At 45.4% G+C, this 21,399-nt stretch overlaps 1 protein-coding gene across 6 annotated transcripts in view; it reads left to right on the top strand.

Moving 5' to 3' along the window:
• The window catches only part of nhsl1b (NHS-like 1b), a 187,319-nt gene that overhangs the window by 147,568 nt on the left and 18,352 nt on the right, over positions 1 to 21,399 (top strand). For 5 of the 6 annotated variants that reach the window (XM_045210200.1, XM_045210202.1, XM_045210204.1 and 2 more), the window contains exons 2-5: positions 5,364 to 5,516; positions 15,217 to 15,341; positions 19,482 to 19,677; positions 20,995 to 21,126. In XM_045210200.1, coding sequence (XP_045066135.1) covers positions 5,364 to 5,516; positions 15,217 to 15,341; positions 19,482 to 19,677; positions 20,995 to 21,126 — 606 coding nt within the window. The remainder of the gene's footprint in view (positions 1 to 5,363; positions 5,517 to 15,216; positions 15,342 to 19,481; positions 19,678 to 20,994; positions 21,127 to 21,399) is intronic. The other variant, XM_045210203.1, reaches the window with a different exon arrangement.

Here is a 21,399-nt window from a genome sequence, read left to right as displayed (position 1 = left end):
ACAGGACATTGGCATGGGGGTGTGTTTCTGTGATCTGACTGAGTACCCACTGTTGTTCTCTGTTACCTAGTAACCAATGGGAGAAGCGTTTAAATGGGTTAACGTCTCAGCTAGAGATAAATGCCCTCTCTTTCATTTTAACAACTCTCTCTGCACTCTCTTGGAATTTGTAGAAATTGGGGCAATATTCAATTAATTTAGTAGACTAGGGTCTGTGTGTAAGGGGATTGGGCACGTGCATGTGAGAGTGTCTGAGAGGTGACAGGTTCTTACTGAAAGCTGTTTGTGCTTATCCTAATCTCAGGTGTATCCTATATTAGCACTGTGTGTACTGTAAGTCTCGGATAAGCTTTGTTAATCATTACCTCAGCATTTTCAGACTTTCCAGCTCCTTCCACACACCTGTTTAGGTAAAAAAAGGAAGCTTAAACACACTTTGATACAGTAGGTAGCCTAAGCTACAGTGGGATGTTTTCTGGAGTGATCAGTTGCACGGATGGAAGCACCCTATCAATGTGATGATGCAGAGTAATCAGTGATAGATAATCCATGCTGATATCAGCCTCTGGCCCCTACTGCATGACTCCTCTGTTCCACTGGTCCTGCACATCACATGTGATTGTTTCTCAGTATGTATTGATAGGTTATAGCGCTATATACAGGATTAGAAGTTGTCAATATGCATTTTTTTTTATATAGATTTTAAGAGGACCATGTTTCTGTGTGTGTTTCTGCAACTTTTGACTGTTTCTCTCCTCTCTGAGGTAATTGTATGCTGGTAGTAGGGGGATTAGGTGACAACTGAAAAGAGCCTGATGTGGACATTGTGATAGGGTGGGGGGGGTTGCTTGGTGCTCGGGGTATTGTACTAGTGAAAGGCCTGATGTGGAGGCTGATTCTGGGGGACAATACAGGCTTTATGTCCATAGTCCCAGTGGCTTTGACTGGCTCTATTCACCACAACAGTCAGTCTGAGCCCAGGCCCCAGGGTGGGGGGAGAGCTAGCTACCTGCATGGAGTGGGCTGGCCTGGAGGATACTCCGAGCTCTGTTTGTGTATGAGACAAGTATTAGGCTAGACAATCATGTGTTTTGACTAGGTTGTTTGGGACTAGTGGATACAAGTGTGTAACTTCATTTGTGTATTTTGAGTTTTGTGTAGGCCTATGTACTGTGTTAGTCTGGTGCAACAGTACCCCTTATGTGAGTGGGTATGCTTGTTTGGGTGTCCTTTGTCAACTCCTTCACTTTATGTGAGTGTATATTTGGAGTGTGTGAGCGTGTATGTGCACGTTTGCGTGTCCCGTTCCCTCTACCTCTGTCCTCCTGTCCAGCGTTGTCCATTGGTCAGTGGTGTGGTGTTCTGTCTTGTGATGTACTGTCAGATTGATCATTTTTACGATAATCACCTACACTGACATGACAGTTCAAGTGTGATGGTGATATGCAAGGTAACTTACACACACATGCACACTATTGGTCCGTCACACACAGAGCTCACACACACTGCCAATGTGGCTGACGTGGCAGCAACAGGTGTCATTCACCCTCCAATGATTCTACCACTCCTCAACCACATTGCATGGTGGATGTGTGTGTGTGTGTGTCTCAGTATTCCCAGGGTTTCCTTTTCCTACATGAGAAGGTTTAGCTGTGTGTGTGTGTGTGTGTGTGTGTGTGTGTGTGTGTGTGTGTGTGTGTTTGAAGAGGAGAACGGAGAGAGATAGGTTGGAAAGGCCTAGCTGTTTGTAAAGAACCGTTGGTAAGCAAAAGAGCGAGGTCATGAATGAATACAAAGGCTCCCCTCTCCCTGCCAAAGAGGTAGTTAACCGGCCATCCAAGAGGTGTCAACCATAACTGCTGAAGAGAGGAACTCCAAACAGACGATAAACAGACGTCACGTCACACTCTAACGGTCGGCCCTGCCACCTGTGGCCCTAGTGACTGGTGCACTGGATGGCGCCTTCACACCTGTGGAAACATATAACCCCCTCCTTACACAAACACAAACACAAACACACACTCCCAAGTCCCTCCTCTCATTTGCCTTTCCCTCAGGCCTTTTGCACTGTTCAAATGGCAGTTCAACTGTTGATATTTGGACAGGCCCCGGGGTCTTCTAATGGAGGATGTCAACCTTTGAACATAGAACATTTGAACAGCAACCACCCCAGGGGATTCCAAATGCTAGTTTCCAAATGTTTCCTAGACTTTCTCCTTGGCCTTTTGAGCTCACTGGCCACTCAAAAGGCTGTGTTGGGGACAGGGTGGCAGTTGTAGGGCCGCAGCCCGTCTGGTGTTACATTTACAGTGTTCAACCTTCCCAAGTTCTCTCACGTCACCCCGCTCCTCCGCCCACTCCACTGGCTTCCAGTTGAAGCTTGCATCTGCTACAAGACCATGGTGCTTGCCTACGGAGCTGTGAGGGGAACGGTACCTCCGTACCTTCAGGCTCTCATCAGTCCCTACACCCAAACGAGGGCATTGCGTTCATCCACCTCTGGCCTGCTGGGCCCCCTACCTCTGCGGAAGCACAGTTCCCGCTCAGCCCAGTCAAAACTGTTCGCTGCTCTGGCACCCCAATGGGGGAACAAGCTCCCTCACGACAGCGGAGTCACTCACCACCTTCCGGAGACACTTGAAACCCCACCTCTTTAAGGAATACCTGGGATAGGATAAAGTAATCCTTCTACCCCCCCTTACCCCACCCATTTTACATTTTACATTTTAGTCATTTAGCAGACGCTCTTATCCAGAGCGACTTACAGTTAGTGAATACATATATATATATTTTTTTTTTTTCATACTGGTCCCCCATGGGAATTGAACCCACAACCCTGGCGTTGCAAACGCCATGCTCTATCAACTGAGCTACATCCCTGACTGCCATTCCCTCCCCTACCCTGGACAACGCTAGGCCAATTGTGCGCTGCCCATGAGAAAAAGAAAAAGAAAAAAAAACATTGTCAATTGGTTATCCCACTGGCTATAAGGTGAATGCACCAATTTGTAAGTCGCTCTGGATAAGAGCGTCTGCTAAATGACGTAAATGTAAAAAAAATGTAAATGTGGGGACATGACACACGTTTCCTCTGATGGCCCATTAGCACCTGTGGGAATAAATAAGGGTAAAGTCAAAAGGACTCTTCCCTTCTCCCCCCTCAACCCAAAAAAACACACACTACTGCAGATGGCCCATTTGCACCTGTGGGAAGACTCCTGCATACACCCCGCATCCCCACCCACACACCTCCTTCCTTAGCCTGCCCCTTTCTCAGGATCCTCCCCAACTTTCTCCTCTTTCTGTTCTTAGTTCTCTGACTTCTTCCGGAGATAGATGGTCATGTTGTTAGTCAGTACAGGCACAGAACTAGAGAAGCTTGTTTAGAGAAATGGAGATACATGGTCTCCCAATCCCAGATAGTACTTTAGTCTGGATACAATCTCTCGGTAAGTCCAGTCTGTTCTCCTGGTGTGTGTGTGTGTGTGTTTTCTTGAAACGGGCAAGGTAAACAGCAGATGGTGGCACTACTTGTGTGTTTTTGTACCCTCTCTATTTCCTTCTTGTTGAGATGTTGTGCAGGGTTTAACCTGAGAATTGTGTGTTGTTTGGACAGTATTGGATGACCAACAAATAACCAAACAGGGTGAACAATGATTTGTTTTGAAACCTTCTTTGAACATTTGAAAAGTTGTTTGAGAGGCAATGTTTTGGAAGTTCTTCTTAGCTTGCTCTATTGGCTGTGGGCTAGTGTCTGAAACAATGCTCTTCATGGGGTTTTGTGTTGAAGCCTGGTGTCTCAGTGGAGAACATGCTGTTTTGAAGACTACATTGAGTCTACAAAACATTAGGAACTTTCCATGACATAGACTGACCAGGTGAAAGCTATGATCCCTTATTGTCACTTGTTAAATCCACTTTAATCAGTGTAGATGAAGGGGAGGAGACAGGTGAAATAATTTTAAGCCTTTATATAATTGAGACATGGATCGTGTATATGTGCCATTCAGAGGGTGAATGGGTAAGACAACGTATTTAAGTGCCTTTGAACAGGGTATGGTAGTACGTGCCAGGCGCACCGGTTTGAGTGTGTCAAGATCTGCAACGCTTCTGGGTTTTTCACACTCAACAGTTTCCTGTGTGTATCAAGAATGGTCCACAACCCAAAGGACATCCAGCCAACTTGACACCACTGTGCGAAACGTTGGAGTCAACATGGGCCAGTATCTCTGTGGAACGCTTTCGACACCTTGTAGAGTCCATGCCCCAACGAATTGAGGCTGTTCTGAGGGCAAAAGATTGGGGGGTGCAACTCAATATTAGGAAGGTGTTTCTAATGTTTTGTACACTCAGTGTATATTGTAATGTTCTTCAGTTGGAACTTCTGACTAACCTTCCCTCCACTTCCCATTGCCCTCCCTGACAGGTGCCATCCACAGTACATTTACATTTTAGTCATTTAGCAGACACTGTTTTCCAGAGCGACTTACAGTAGTGAGTGCATACATTTTCGAACCGTTCCCCCGTGAAATTTGAACCCACAACCCTGGTGTTGCAAGCGCCATGCTCTACCAACTGAGCTACAAGCTACCATGCATCACAGTGGAGTGTTATAGCTGTTTGTGTGTAGGGTCACACCTTCGTACAAACGTCACTCCCTCCTTCTTCCACTCCAACTCAAACAAGCTTTATTAGCATTACAACATCCAAATAAATATCAGCTGGCCTATAGGCAGGGTAAAGCGGCAGGTAGCCTAGTGGTCAGAGCATTGGGCCAGTAAGCGAAAAGTCGATAGTTCGAATCGCGAGCTGACAAGGTGAAAAATCCATTGATGTGCCCTTGAGCAAGGCCTTTAACCCTAATTGTGCCAGGGTCGCCGTTGATAATGGCTGACCCTGGCCGTGACTCCACGGTTTAGAGTATATATTGTAAAACAACAAGGGGTTTTTTATATGCTCGTTTTATAAAAAATAATAAATTAATTGCACGAGTGTGTCCCGAAGTTGATGGGTTTATTGATCCCCTCGCCACTCTCTGGAAGTCACCCTCAGAGTTTCATCAGCAACATGTGACGATGGAGGGCCCTCCGAGCGAGTTGGTAGGGGCGACGGGGTGGTTTGGGATTCACCATCAAGATATGCAACAAAAAAAAACATTTCCAATGAAATATAACAAATATAAGCACCCACTAATTTAATATTATTTATTTCAAAGCATCAGTGAATTATTCCTGAGATATAACAGTACCAAAACATGTTTAGCCTATATTGTTAAACACGACAGCCTTTTTAAACAGTAAATCAATGTAATCTAATGTAACAACAGTGATATTAACTTCCTTCCCTTTCTCCTCCCTCCTTAGCGGTGTCTAACCTGGATGAAGAGAGTAAGTGGACGGTCCACTACACAGCTCCGTGGCACCAGCAGGAGAACGTGTTCCTGCCCGGCAGCAGACCGCCCTGCGTAGAGGACCTCCACCGCCAGGCCAAGGTCAACCTCAAGACCGCACTGAGGGGTAAGGACCACGACCGCACTTACAAACATGACCATACACACACATACAGACACACAAACACACACATACAGTGTTTTTGGAATGTCACGACCACCCATTGCATTTCATCACCCTCAATATCTCTTGATACTTTATTGATGTTCACGACGTTACGACAACGTTGTAAAAAAACAAACATCCAAAGCGTTTGTTTGCCTAGCTGCACAACATACCTGTGTTAAGCCCTCCTCTGGTGTGTCCAGTGTCTTGGAGGGGTGAACATGAAAGGTTCCCCCAAAACAGCCACAACTACTCACTTCCTGGTCTGTTCCCAAAGAGAAAGGTTCAGGACAGCGATCAGGTGTGGGAAAAGGAATCGGGAGGAGTTTAGTTGGAGTGGGTGTGTATGGGGTAGGTGTATGCTAGTTTGTGTAGATCAGTATAAAGGACAAAACACATCGCATCGAGATGCGGTCTGCCGTTCGCTTGCTGACGGCACAGTGTTAAAGGGACCATCCACAGGTGGGAGTCTGACTGCCAACATTTTCGCCCGTTTCTACATGTAGTATCTGCTTCCACTCGGTTTTCAAATTATGGCCGGCACTCAGGGGTGCTAAGTGCTCTCGGCTCGCAAACGTTACTGGTGTGTCCGTGCCTTAAAGAGATTCTCATTTGGGTTCCTGGTACGTTTGTATACTTTTTAGCCAGTAGTTCTGAAAGTAGCACTGACTCATGAGCCAAAAGTGCGTACTACGTCACATATTATATTTACATTTTAGTAATTTAGCAGACGCTCTTATCCAGAGCGACTTACAGTTAGTGAGTGAATACATTTTCATACTGGCCCCCCGTGGAAAACGAACCCACAACCCTGGCGTTGCAAGCACCATGCTCTACCAACTGAGCTACAGGGGATTACGTATGTGCAGATATGTGCACCGTGTTATTGCTCTCTCTCTCTCGCTCTGCTGTGTGAGCATCTTGCTAACTGTCACTCGAATGGTGAGGGGCTGAACCCAATTGGCTGCTAGGGGGCTGGCCCATGTGGGGGGAAATGTAGGGAAAATGGCACTGCACAGCTGCCAGTAAACAGTCGCTTTCAAACTAGAGATTTCGTGGCTAATTGAGGTAAGACAGTAATTCTGCTCATAGATTATGCATGTATGAACTACACATTGACACATCCAGCCCAAAGCGGGAGGTTTAAAAAATACTTAGTAGTCGCCAAAGTTCTGGAGCATGTCTTTAAGGGTGGTGTGTGATTGTGAGTAGGTCAGTGTGGGGCGGGGGCTTGTTATTTACGTGCTAGGTGACCTTGTGTGCCAAGCAGATAAAGAGAGAAAAAGGAGGAGAGGGACTGAAGACTATAGAAGAGGTAACCTAATGCTTAGTGTGTGTTATTAAGTCACCTCCACTAAGTTAATGACACACACACACACACACACACACACACACACACACTGTCTTTGTCCTTCTGTCCCATTGTCCTGGTTCTATGTGAGGTTATTGTCCATGTAATATGACATGCCATGCTACACACCGCATGGGTAATGGTATCCTTTGATCACCTGCCACTGTCCTTCTGAAAGAGCCCTTCCAACCGGTGTCTGGTGAGACTGCCTGTGTTGGTCAGTCCGTTACGTCATGGTGTGTGTTTAGCTGCCCCACCCATGTTCTCTTCCCATGAAGCTGCTGCTGGGATGCTCTAATGCTACATCATTTAACTGGCCAGCCTGCAGTCTGCTAGAAATAGATGCAGTATGTAATGTATACTTTCAAACTAACCCTATACAAAGCTGTTACACGAGGGAACCTAGAAACTGCCCCAAGTGCTGTTCTATAGCTGACCAATCTGGTTAGAGTTAGGATAGGAATTGTTATAGAGAAAAACTTAAATGAGAGCAGCGCATAAGGTCAATCCACCACCGTGCCCCTGCTCTTGTGCTTATGAAGCCCCCCCTCATTAAATCCATGTCACCCCGTCGGCCATAGCACGAGGACAGACACACACAGAGAAGTTAGGGAAATGTCAATATCAGACCCTGCCCAGGTCTCAAACCAATCAATATGTAATCAGCTGCTGGTGTCAGTGGCACCACATCCGAGTCTCGCTACTGTCTCTCAACAGTTAGGACGGGGTCATTACCCATAATGCCATTCGTCGGCACATTCTGGTGTCCGGTTGTGGTCGTCTGCGCAAAAGGGTGACTGACTGGTAGGGAAAGCACAGACATATTGCGTAATAGCAGAAACATTATAGTCAATAAAGAACTGATTGAGTCTCTACTTGACAGCAACAAACGCCCCATAATATCTGGCCCTCTGCCCTCCCTAAATTGTGGCATTGAACGGTTCAGCAGACTTTTAGCCCTCCATAACTGTGCAGTGTGCAGCATCACTATGTTAGAAGTAGATCCACATGTTATTCTCTATCATGCAGGATTGTCAGCTCATTGTAACTTATGAAGCTCATTCTAAAATACAGACGTGGGTGATTTCTACCACAAGGTACTGCACAGTGTGCAAGTTTTTATTCCTGGCCAGCACAAACACCATGTTCAACTATTCATCATCTACTATTTAGACCACAATCAGTTGAATGAGGTGTTAGTGAAGGGCTGGAACAAAAACCTGTAAATTCCTGTCCTGTGTATAAAAAACTCTGTGGATGTCATGATAATTTGCCCTCATGTACTGAACAAGCTTATGAATGTTGGAGGTGAATCTCCTTGATGTCCCTCACTCACTAACTGTAAGTGGCTCTGGATAAGAGCGTCTGCTAAATGACTAAAATGTACATGTAAATAACTGGCTACGAGACTATTGCAGCTCTGTGGATGTAACATTTATTGACAATTTTGATACCTTCTGGAAACAAAGCTTGTATTATAAGGAGGATGGGATCCACCCAAATCATTTGGGTTCCTGGATCCTTTCACAGCATTATAAGGCTGCGTTGAGACAATGACTTATCAATAACCCAAGTCCAGCTCATTTAATCCCTACCATTGTGTTGCTGAGTTGTCATAATGATTCAGCAAATGTACATTATCCTAGAGGCGTTGGAAGACACAATGTAAATAACCTAATTTATGTCCCTCTTACTGCCCAGATGCCTGCTGATCCTACAGCAATTGTATGCAGTAATCATATGCCTATGAACCAGAGTAATACTGTTAGCACTGAGGTGGTGTGCCCTAGTAGGAAGTGTGTGCAGCTCACCCTGCACTAATAAAAATAACCAGAGTATGTCTACCTCTGCTAAGCTTCCCAGTAAAGCAAGAAAAATAATCAAGCATCCCAGAAAAGTGTTAAAAATAGCCCACGTTAACATACACTACCAGTCAAAAGTTTGGACACACATACTCATTCAAAGGTTTTTCTTTATTTTTAAATGTTTACATTGTAGAATAATAGTGAAAACATCAAAACTATGAAATAACACATATGGAATCATAATAAAAAATCTAAATATATTTGAGATTCTTCAAATAGCCACCCTTTGTCTTGATGACAGCTTTGCACACTCTTGGCATTCTCTCAACCAGCTTCATGAGGTAGTCACCTGGAATGCATTTCAATTAACAGGTGTGCCTTCTTAAAAGTTAATTTGTGTAATTTCTTTCCTTAATGCGTTTGAGCCAATCAGTTGTGTTGTGACAAGGTAGGGGGGGTATACAGAAGATGGCCCTATTTGGTAAAAGACCAAGTCCATATTATGGCAAGAACAGCTCAAATAAGCAAAGAGAAATAACATTCCATCATTACTTTAAGACATGAAGGTCAGTCAATACGGAAAATTTGAAATTATCTTCAAGTGCAGTCGCAAAAACCATCCAACGCTATGATGGAACTGGCTCTCATGAGGACCGCCACAGGAATGGAAGACCCAGAGTTACCTCTGCTGCAGAGGATAAGTTCATTAGAGTTACCAGCCTCAGAAACTGCAGCCCAAATAAATGCTTCATAGAGTTCAAGTCACAGACACATCTCAACATTAACTGTTCAGAGGGGACTGTGTGAATCACGCCTTCATTGTCGAATTGCTGGAAAGAAACCCCTACTAAAACCTGCTTGGGCCAAGAAACACAAGCAATAGACATTAGACCGGTGGAACTGTGTCCTTTGGTCTGGAGTCCAAATTAGAGATTTCTGGTTCCAACCGCTGTGTCTTTGTGAGATGCGGTGTGGGTGAACGGATGATCTCCGCATGTGTATTTCCCACCGTAAAGCATGGAGGAGTAGGTGTTATGGTGCGGGGGTGCTTTGCTGGTGACACTGTCTGTGATTTATTTAGAATTCAAGGCACACTTAACCAGCATGGCTACCACAGCATTCTTCAGCGATACGTCATCCCATCTGGTTTGGGCTTAGTGGGACTATCATTTGTTTTTCAACAGGACAATGACCCAACACACCTCCAGGCTGTGTAAGGGCTATTTTACCAAAAAGGACAGTGATGGAGTGCTGCATCAGATGACCTGGCCTCCACAATCCCCCGACCTCAACCCAATTGAGATGGTTTGGGATGAGTCGGATGGCAGAGTGAAGGAAAAGCAGCCAACAAGTGCTCAGCATATGTGGGAACTCCTTCAAGACTGTTGGAAAAGCATTCCAGGTGAAGCTGGTTGAGAGAATGCCAAGAGTGTGCAAAGCGGTCATCAAGGCAAAGGGTGGCTATTTGAAGAATCTCAAATATAAAATATATTTTGATTTGTTTAACACTTTTTTTGTTCCAAAGGCTGGGCCTAATATTGTGTATAAGAGGTCATACAAGAAGTTCTGTAGTGATTCCTATGTTGTTGATGTGAAGAACATTTGTTGGTCTGTGGTGTGTAATGATGAACAACCAGACGCTGCACTTGACACATTTATAAAATTGCTTATCCCAGTTACTAATAAGCATGCACCCATTAAGAAAATGACTGTAAAAACTGTTAAATCACCGTGGATTGATGAGGAATTGAAAAATGGTATGGTTGAGGGGGATGAGGCAAAAGAGATGGCAAATAGGTCTGGCTGTACAATCGATTGGCAAACATACTGAAAATTGAGAAATCATGTGACTAAACTGAATAAAAAGAAGAAGAAACTACACTATGAAAGAATGATAGTAAAAAGCTTTGGAGCACCTTAAATGAAATTTCGGGCAAAAAGGCAAACTCCGCTCCATCATTGATTGAATCAGATGGCTCATTCATCACAAAACCCACTGATATTGCCAACTACTTTAATGATTTTTTCATTGGCAAGATTAGCAAATTTAGGCATGACAAGTATATCTGACCAAATTATGAAAGACAAGCATTGTAATTTTGAATTCCGTACAGTAAGTGTGGAAGAGGTGAAAAATATATTATTGTCGATCAACAATGACAAGCCACCGGGGTCTGACAACTTGGATGGAAAATTACTGAGGATAATAGCGGAAGATATTGCCACTCCTATTTTCCATATCTTCAATTTAAGCCTACTAGAAAGTGTGTGCCCTCAGGCCTGGAGGGAAGCAAAAAGTTATTCCCCTACCTAAGAATCCTAAAGCCTCCTTAACTGTCTCAAATAGCCGACCAATCAGCCTGTTACCAACCCGTAGTAAACTTTTGGGGAAACATTTGTTTGACCGGATAAAATGCTATTTTACAGTAATCAAATTGACAACAGACTTTCAGCACGCTTATAGGGAAGGACATTCAACAAGCACAGGACTTACACAAATGACTGATGATTGGCTGAGAGAAATTGATGATAAAAAGATTGTGGGGGCTGTTTTGTTAGACTTCAGTGCAGCTTTTGACATTATCGATCATAGTCTGTTGCTGGAAAAACATATGTGTTATGGCTTTACACCCCCTGCTATATTGTGGACAATGAGTTACCTGTCTAACAGAACACAGAAAGTGTTCTTTAATGGAAGCCTCTCCAACAAAATCCAGGTAGAATCAGGAATTCCCCAGGGCAGCTGTCTAGGCCCCTTACTTTTTTCAATCTTTACTAACGACATGCCACTGGGTTTGAGTAAAGGCAGTGTGTCTATGTATGCAGATTACTCAACACTATACACGTCAGCTACCACAGCGACTGAAATGATAGCAACAAAGAGCTGCAGTTAGTTTCAGAATGTGTGGCAAGGAATAAGTTAGTCCTAAATATTTCAAAAACTAAAAGTACTGTATTTGGGACAAATAATTTACAAAACCCCAAACCTCAACTAAATCTTGTAATGAATAATGTGGAAATTGAGCAAGTTGAGGAGACTAAATTGCTTGGAGTACCCTGGATTATAAACTGTAATGGTCAAAACATATTGATACAACAGTAGCTAGGATGGAGAGAAGTCTGTCTATAATAAAGCGCTGCGCTGCATTCTTAACAGCACTATCAACAAGGCAGGTCCTACAGGCCCTAGTTTTGTCGCACCTGGACTACTGTTCAATGGTGTGGTCAGGTGCCACAAAGAGGGACTTAGAAAAATTGCAATTGGCTCAGAACAGGGCAGCACGGCTGGCCCTTGGATGTACACAGAGAGCTAACATTAATAATATGCATGTCAATCTCTCCTGGCTCAAAGTGGAGGAGAGATTGACTTGATCACTACTTGTATTTGTGAGAGGTATTGACATGTTGAATTAACCAAGCTGTCTGTTTGAACTACTGGCACACAGCTCGGACACCCATGCATACCCCACAAGACATGCCACCAGAGGTCTCTTCACAGTCCCCAAGTCAAGAACAGACTATGGGAGGCACACAGTACTACATAGAGCCATGACTACATGGAACTCTATTCCACATCAAGTAACTCATGCCAGCAGTAAAATTAGATTTAAAAAATGCATACAAACGCACGATAACATGCGCACTAGACACACATGTACACATGGATTTTGTGTTATAGATATGTGGTAGTAGATTAGAGGCCTGAGGGCACACACTTAATATGTTGTGAAATCTGTTATGAATGTATTGTAATGTATTGTAATGTTTTAAAAATGTATAACTGCCTTAATTTTGTTGGACCCCAGGAAGAGTAGCTGCTGCCTTGGCCACAGCTAATGGAGATAATAAATACATTTACATTTTTATATTTTAGTCATTTAGCAGACGCTCTTATCCAGAGCAACTTACAGTTAGTGAGTGCATACATATATATTTTTTTCATCTTTTTTTTCCCATACTGGCCCCCCGTGGGAATTGAACCCACAACCCTGGCTTTGCAAGCGCCATGCTCTACCAATTGAGCTACACAAATACAAATAGTGTTTATGAAAGATTTGGATCGATTTCATCGAACGTTTTTAATTAGTACCTCGCTCTCTCTCTCCATCATTCTGGGATGGTGCCGTGTGACCATAGCAACAAACCTCCATATTTCCCCTTCAGCTCATCTCTCACCTTTTTACACTCAGGCTACCTTCAGCTAAACTCCAGCCCCTGTTCTGCTCGACAACAGTCCTGGAAACTGTGTAACACCTATTCCCATCCTCATCATCTCAAGTGGCTTCTAAAACCCTTCTATTCCAGATCACAGGCGCAAACACTAATAGCCATCAGTAGCTAGCTGCTCCATTAGGCTCCATTAAATGACAGTATTATACATGCAGACAGCGCCTCAGTCCCTGAAGAGACCTACTCTAATTAGCTATGTAGGTATTAGGACATGAAAGAGGAAAGTAGTCTCTAAGGTGTAGCTCCGTAGAGGGTACGCACACATCAAACCACTCCTTCACATGTATATGACAATGGACAGATTTACATTTGTACATCAGTGATTTGGCTAATTAGTTGCGGGTATTCAACACAAAAGACTAGAGGAGTAGCTGAGGTCTTTGTCGCTATACACACATCAAACGGAGATGGCAGAGACTAGAGAAATGAATAGGCCTATTTGGTCGCTATGGTAAAGAACATTCAGTGTTAATGTATACGCAGGAAATGAATATAGCGCGGAGATCGCTCTGATATGGAAATGTATATAGCTATAGAATTATCTATAGCATTTTAAATATACTATTCAATCATGCAATTAGAAATTATTAAGGTATGTATAATGAATCTAGTACATCATATTTCTACATATCGTTAGTAGATGTTATCAACGTAGATGATGTGTTATTTAGTAGCTGATCTAGTTAGTCATGCAGATATTACAAAGGAGTCCCTGGTAGCAGTGTGTTGGCAGAGTGACTGAAGTGTAAATATCCACTGAGGGAGAGAGGGAGGAGATGTTTGAGAGAGAAGGATGATTCCACCATCTGTGTGTGACAGACTGGAAGGGAAAAAGCCACACACACATCTCACCCCTCACAGTAGGCTCTAATGAGAGAAGCTTTCAGCAGCGCTGAGCTGTCAGGGGCTGCTGCTGAGGCATGGGGTGAAAACACAACACACACACACACTCGTCTATATGCTGTGTGTCTCTGAACACCTGACTGGTATTATTGAACAGGTCAGCTCCTCTGCTGTGTGTGTTCCCTGTGGTGTTGAGCTCTTGACAGGTGTAGACAGCACTACCGGGTGTAGAGACGCAACTACCGGGTGTAAGGACACCACTACCGTGTGTAGAGGCACCACTACCGGGTGTAGGGACACCACTACTGGGTGTAGAGCACCACTACCGGGTGTAGACACCACTCCCGGGTGTAGAGACACCACTACTGGGTGTAAGCACACCACTAACGTGTGTAGGGACACCACTAAAAGGTGTAGGGACACCACTACTGGGTGTAGGGACCACTACCGGGTGTAGGGACCATTACCGGGTGAAGGGACACCACTATCGGGTGTAGAGACACCACTACCGGGTGTAGGGACCACTACCGTGTGTAGGGACCACTACCGTGTGTAGGGACCATTACCAGGTGAAGGGACACCACTACCATGTGTAGAGACACCCCACTACCGGGTGTAGAGACACCACTACCATGTGTAGAGACACCCCACTACCGGGTGTAGAGAACACACCGGGGGAGAGACACCACCACCGGTAGGAAGGAAGGGACACCACTACCGGGTGTAGAGACACCACTACCGTGTGTAGAGACACCACTACCGGGTGAAGGGACACCACTACCGGGTGTAGAGACACCACTACCGGGTGTAGAGACACCACTACCGGGTGAAGGGACACCACTACCGGGTGTAGAGACACCACTACCGTGTGTAGAGACACCACTACCGTGAAGGACACCACACGGGTGTAGAGACACCATACGTGAGAGACACCACTACGGGGGTAGAGACACCACACGGTGTAGAGAACCACTAAGTGTAGAGACACCACAGGGTGTAGAGACACCCCACTACCTTGTGTAGAGACACCCCACTACCTTGTGTAGAGACACCCCACTACCTTGTGTAGAGACACCCCACTACCTTGTGTAGAGACACCATTACCGGGTGTAGAGACACCCCACTACCTTGTGTAGAGACACCACTACCTTGTGTAGAGACACCCCACTACCTTGTGTAGAGACACCCCACTACCGTGTGTAGAGACACCCCACTACCGGGTGTAGAGACACCCCACTACCGGGTGTAGAGACACCCCACTACCATGTGTAGAGACACCCCACTACCGGGTGTAGAGACACCACTACCAGGTCTGTCAGTCTCAGAAGCTTGTGCTGACTGGGCTGTATGCTTATTGAAAGGCATTGTGTGTGTGTGTCAGCTGTGTATGTATTAAGGTGTGTGTAACCCATTCCCTCCCTCTCTCCTCCAGAGTGTGACAAGTTAAGGAAGGATGGTTTCCGTAGCTCCCAGTACTACTCTCAGGGCCCCACCTTCTCTGGCAGGGCAGAGTCCCACAGCAGCCTGCAGGATGATGAGGACTACACAGACAAGAAGGTAACACACAGCGCGTGCACACACACACACACACACACACACACACACACACACACACACAACAGCACTCATAGATAAATACTTGCACACACCAAACTGGTATCTGTCTGCCCTCCAGTGGTTTGAAGCAGAAGTGCACCACCTCTCTGTTTTTCCTCTACCATTGCCGCCTGCCAGTCGGCTCTCTCATTACCCCCCCACGTGAATTGTCAAATAGTCAGAGAAGCCTTGTCCAGGATGCCTACTTTCTTCGCTTACTCCCAACTCTTGTCCTCTTTTCTCTTCTCCATATTCCCACTCCTGCAGTCTCTTCTCCCTCCCTCCCTCCACGTGACTCGTCCAATAGTGGGGGTCCTGACGGGGTCAGACGAGGTTGTTGAAGGGGGTCTTTCTGTGGTAGAATGAGGTGCCTCTCGCCCCCTAACCCTGCTCTCTATTGTCCCTCTCTCCAAACTGCCCCCCTCTTTCCCTGGACTGCTCCCACACCTCCTTACGCTCTCATCCATCCCCAGCTTTTTCCTTTGACCCAAGCCACCCCCCAACCCCCTTCCCCCACCTCTCTTGTTGCCCCCATTTCCTCACCCCTGTTCTGTTTTCCCCAGGCTAGTGAGCCTAACTCTGGTTGACAGCAGCTCCCTAGCTCAAAGGGGAAACTGGGTTACTGTGTAGACCCATAATGGCCCCTAATGGTGGGGGCAACTCTGTAGGCTACAACACAACACAACACACTGCTTGCTTCCTTGGAATCTCCACCCGGCTCTCCTCTCCTCCCTCTGACTATCCCATGTTTGTTTTCATCCGTTGAGCTGGTGTTGTCACCCCCCACCCGTTGGGACTGAAAACATGACTGCACGCCCGCTCAGAATCTACCTGTAATTCCGATGAGGTTTGCATTTGGGAATAGCGGGATGGTGGTGTGGTGGGAGCTTCAAGAATTTCCCACTAACATTCTGGAATGATAGTGGAACGTAACAGAGAGTGAACTTTCCGGATAGTTTTTACTGGACGGGTGGCACCTAGTCGAGTAAGTTAAAAGTGATAGTGTGTCAGGCTGCGATGCTGTTGGAGAGGTAGGTATCATTTGTTTTGAGATGGAAGAAGGAACCAATGTATTTTACAAAATGTATACTGGAATATGATTTTGATAATTGTAGATACAGTTGAAGTCGGAAGTTTACATACACCTTAGCCAAATACATTTAAACTCAGTTTTTCACAATTCCTGACATTTAATCCTAGTAAAAATTCCCTGTCCTCGGTCAGTTAGGATCACCACTTTATTTTAAGAACGTGAAATGTCAGAACATTAGGAGGATTCTATGACTGACTGACCAGGTGAACGCTATGATCCCTTATTGATGTCACCTGTTAAATCCACTTCAAGCAGTGTAGATGAAGGGGAGGAGACAGGTTAAATAATACTTTTTAAGCCTTGAATGGAGTATGGTAGTAGGTGCCAGGCGTAGGGCTGTTACGGTGAACGTATAACCGCCACACTGGCGGTCACAAGTCATGATTGCAGTCAAATTCCATGTGACCGTTTAGTCACGGTAATTACAATTGAAGCCAAATACATTTAAACTCAGTTTTTCACAATTCCTGACATTTAATCCTAGTAAAAATTCCCTGTCCTAGGTCAGTTAGGATCACCACTTTATTTTAATTGTCAGAATAATAGTAGAGAGAATGATTTATCTAAGCTTTTATTTATTTCATCACATTCCCAGTGGGTCAGAAGTTTACATACACTCAATTAGTATTTGTAGCATTGCCTTTAAATTGTTTAACTTGGGTCAAACGTTTCAGGTAGCCTTCCACAAGCTTCCCACAATAAGTTGGGTGAATTTTGGCCCATTCCTCCTGACAGAGCTGGTGTAACTGAGTCAGGTAGGTAGGCCTCCGTGCTCGCACACGCTTTTTCAGTTCTGCCCACAAACTTTCTATAGGATTGAGGTCAGGGCTTTGTGATGGCCACTCCAATACCTTGAATTTGTTGTCCTTAAGCCATTTTTCCACAACTTTGGAAGTATGCTTAGAGTCATTGTCCATTTAGAAGACCCATTTGCAACCAAGCTTTAACTTCCTGACTGATGCCATCTATTTTGTGAAGTGCACCAGTCCCTCCTGCAGCAAAACACCCCCACAGCATGATGCTGCCACCCCCGCGCTTCACGGTTGGGATGGTGTTCTTCGGCTTGCAAGCACCCCCTTTTTCCTCCAAACATAACGATGGTCATTATGGCCAAACAGTTCAATTTTTGTTTCATCAGACCAGAGGACATTTCTCCAAAAAGTACGATCTTTGTCCCCATGTGCAGTTGCAAACCATAGTCTGGCTTTTTTATGGCGGTTTTGGAGCAGTGGCTTCTTCCTTGCTGAGCGGCCTTTCAGGTTATGTCGATATAGGACTCGTTTTACTGTGGATATAGATACTTTTGTACCTGTTTCTTACAGCATCTTCACAAGGTCCTTTGCTGTTGTTCTGAGATTGATTTACACGCACCAAAGTACGTTCATCTCTAGGAGACAGAGCGCGTCTCCTTCCTGAGCGGTATGACGGCTGCGTGGTCCCATGGTGTTTATACTTGCGTACTATTGTTTGTACAGATGAACTTGGTACCTTCAGGCGTTTGGAAATTGAAGGATGAACCAGACTTGTGGAGGTCTACAATTTTTTTCTGAGGTCTTGGCTGATTTCTTTTGATTTTCACATGATGTCAAGCAAAGAGGCACTGAGTTTGAAGGTAGGCCTTGAAATACATCCACAGGTACACCTCCAATTGACTCAAGTGATGTCAATTAGCCTATCAGAAACTTCTAAAGCCATGACATAATTTTCTGGAATTTTCCAAGCTGTTTAAAGGCACAGTCAACTTAGTGTATGTAAACTTCTGACCCATTGGAATTGTGATACAGTGAATTATAAGTGAAATAAACAGTCTGTAAACAATTGTTGGAAAAATTACTTGTGTCATGCACAAAGTAGATGTCCTAACCGACTTGCCAAAACTATAATTTGTTAATAAGAAATGTGTGGAGTGGTTGAAAAACAAGTTTTAATGACTCCAACCTAAGTGTATGTAAACTTCCGACTTCAACTGTATGTGTCTAAAATATCTGTCAGCCTGTTTGGTTGGTGCCCAGGGTTCTAGAGAAAGCCAAGGTGCTGCAGTGAGAAGTTTGGTGGCGCTGCTCTTCTCGTATCTCTGCACTGTAGATGTGATGCGCTCAGATTGAGAACTCACAGCCCGTCAACACAGTTTAACGCATGAGAGCATCTCTCTCGCTCTGTTACTCTCCTTTTGTTTTCTCATTCTCTTGCTCCTCCTTGCTATCAGTTTGTCTGGGTGTGCATGTGAATGTGTGTATGATTGACCGTGAAACATGTTTATAGACTCTCTGGCACAAAGGTCAGAACGCTGCAGTAAACATAGTGGTGTGTGTGGTTGTTTTGGCAATAATGAACACAGTGCTGGAAGAGGTTTAAAGCGTTTATAGAAAGGAGGGCAGACCCAGTGGGGGCAGGTGCAACACACACACACACACACTCCTTCCACCTACAGGCTCAGGTGTGTTGCTTCAGGCTCAGTCTGAAGCTCAACTCTCCTCTTTCCCTCTCCTTCCCATCTCTCTCCTCTTTCCCTCTCCTTCCCATCTCTCTCCTCTTTCCCTCTCCTTCCCATCTCTCTCCTTTTCCCCTCTCCTTCCCATCTCTCTCCTCTTTCCCTCTCCTTCCCATCTCTCTCCTCTTTCCCTCTCCTTCCCATCTCTCTCCTCTTTCCCTCTCCTTCCCATCTCTCTCCTCTTTCCCTCTCCTTCCCATCTCTCTCCTCTTTCCCTCTCCTTCCCATCTCTCTCCTCTTTCCTCTCCATCTCCTTCCCCCTCCTCCCCTCTCTCTCCTCTCCTCTCCTTCCCATCTCTCCTCTTTCCCTCTCCTTCCCATCTCTCACCTCTTTCCCTCTCCTTCCCATCTCTCTCCTCTTTCCCTCTCCTTCCCATCTCTCTCCTCTTTCCCTCTCCTTCCCATCTCTCTCTCTTTTATCTCCCTTCCTCTTTACTCCTTTTCATTCCTGTGTACCCGTCTCTTCTTTCTTTTCCTCCCTCTCACTACTCTCTCATCCCTCTCTCCTCTCCTCCAGTCCACGGCCTCGTCAACGGAGGATGACAAGTCCCTGCACCCCATGAGGCCCCAGACCCCCCAGGAAGAGGAGGGGATAGATGAGTGTGACGGACAGGTGCGCTACTACAAGGCCCCACCCCTCCCCACCCCTGAGGAGAAGATGAGGATGCAGGCTCAGGCCGTGCCCACTGACATCATCCCTATCAACGTCACAGGTAGGCCACGTCCCCTGGCCACCACACCAACAATAGTGACCATTTTATGTCCTAGGTTGAACATGCCCACAACTACCGATGCTATTCAACCAATGAAATAGGAGTCTTGGTCTTGAAGCAATCCTTTTTTTCACTTTTAACCCCTCTCTGTGTTTGAATGGACATACTGATAATTGCATCCACATGCATAGAGCATTGTGTTTTCTGTCTGTCAGTGTGTGTTATCCTCCCCCTGTTTTTCTTCCCTCTTATTCTCTCGCTCTCTGACCATCCCCCTGCTGAGTGTGTGTTTGTGAGCGTGCTCAGTCTATCCCAGTGTTCGAGAAAAAGCGATAGCAGTCAAAGGTCAAGGCAGCTCCATGGCTGTATCTCAAACCATGGGGCGCCTGACAGAGACCGACACTACTACACACACACACTACATACACACACACATACACACACCACCACCACCACCAGTACAAGGTGATAGAGATAACCACACACCATCTCAGGCACCAACACAGACACCATGCTGCTGTATCTCCCACCCACTAATACATCAGCTCTGCTAGTGACATCTGTCACTCAGAAGTCAGTCTGAGACTGGGCCTCCCATGACACACACAAACACACATTTTCTCTCCCTCTAACTCCCTCTGTCAGCTCTGGCTCAGTGGTGTTTGTCCTGTCCTCTGACTCAGTTTGTTGCTAGCACACACACTCTAGAGGGCATAGAGAGAGAGCTGTCTAAGGCTAGATGCTGCCACAAAGTAGCACCGACAGCTCCTAAGAGTATCAATAGTAAATTAGTGTTAACATGTATTTGAATACATGTAATTGTGAGACCTATTAAATCTGGTGTGTGTAACGTGCTATTGATTGGATTAAAATCAGTGTTTCAAGATAACAAAATGTCAACGTCATATCTAATCAAATGAAATCAAAAAGACTGATGTTTGAAATGTGAGCGTGTTAGACTCAATCTGTCTATATGGCAGTTTCCATATCACTTTCTCACCATCCATCGAAAAGAGCAGCTTCACAGAGACTGAACTAACTAACTGTCTGTATGTTTGGTCTTGTATGTGTGTGTGGCTGTGTGGGATACTCTCTCTCTTTTAGTTTCTCTGTTTGTCTGTGTATCACGCCCCTGTCTATGTCCTCTGCATGTGTGTTATACAGCATGCATTTCTAGATATATGTAACTGTGTCTACTCTCTCTTGTTCTGTCACTCTGCATGTATGAACAGAACTGCACGTGTGTTTGTATCACTAACGGGCTGGTTTTTGTTTGCCGGTGTTCTGCCTGCCTGCTCTCGCCCTCCCGGCCACTAGGGGCAACGTTTGACCGGCAGGCCAGCATCCGCCGCTCCCTCATTAACACTGACACAGTCTCCCGCCGGCCCAAGAAGGTCAAACGCAGAAAGACTATATCAGGGCTGCCTGACAACATCTGCACCGAACTAGGTATGGTATATACCCAGAGCTGTTCTGCATCCCGCTCTCACTAGTCCTCCCGTCCTTCCCTCATCCCTGACCCAGACAGCTAGTCCATCCACCAGCCTGCCTCACACCTCTGGCTGGTTTAGTGACTAGTTTGACTCCCCCACATTGTAAAGTCTCCTGTAGAACCACCACCATTGCTCTTTCTCAAAGTCCTCTTCCCTATTCTAGAATTTCTACATATGCCTTCTCATGCTAGAATCTTGACATTTGACATCTAGAAGCTCTTCATAAGCC

The sequence above is a fragment of the Coregonus clupeaformis genome, chromosome 33 (assembly GCF_020615455.1).
Source record: "Coregonus clupeaformis isolate EN_2021a chromosome 33, ASM2061545v1, whole genome shotgun sequence".
NCBI lineage: Eukaryota > Metazoa > Chordata > Actinopteri > Salmoniformes > Salmonidae > Coregonus > Coregonus clupeaformis.
The sequence above is the reverse complement of the archived record's forward strand: the minus strand, read 5'-3'. Positions and strand labels throughout refer to the sequence as shown.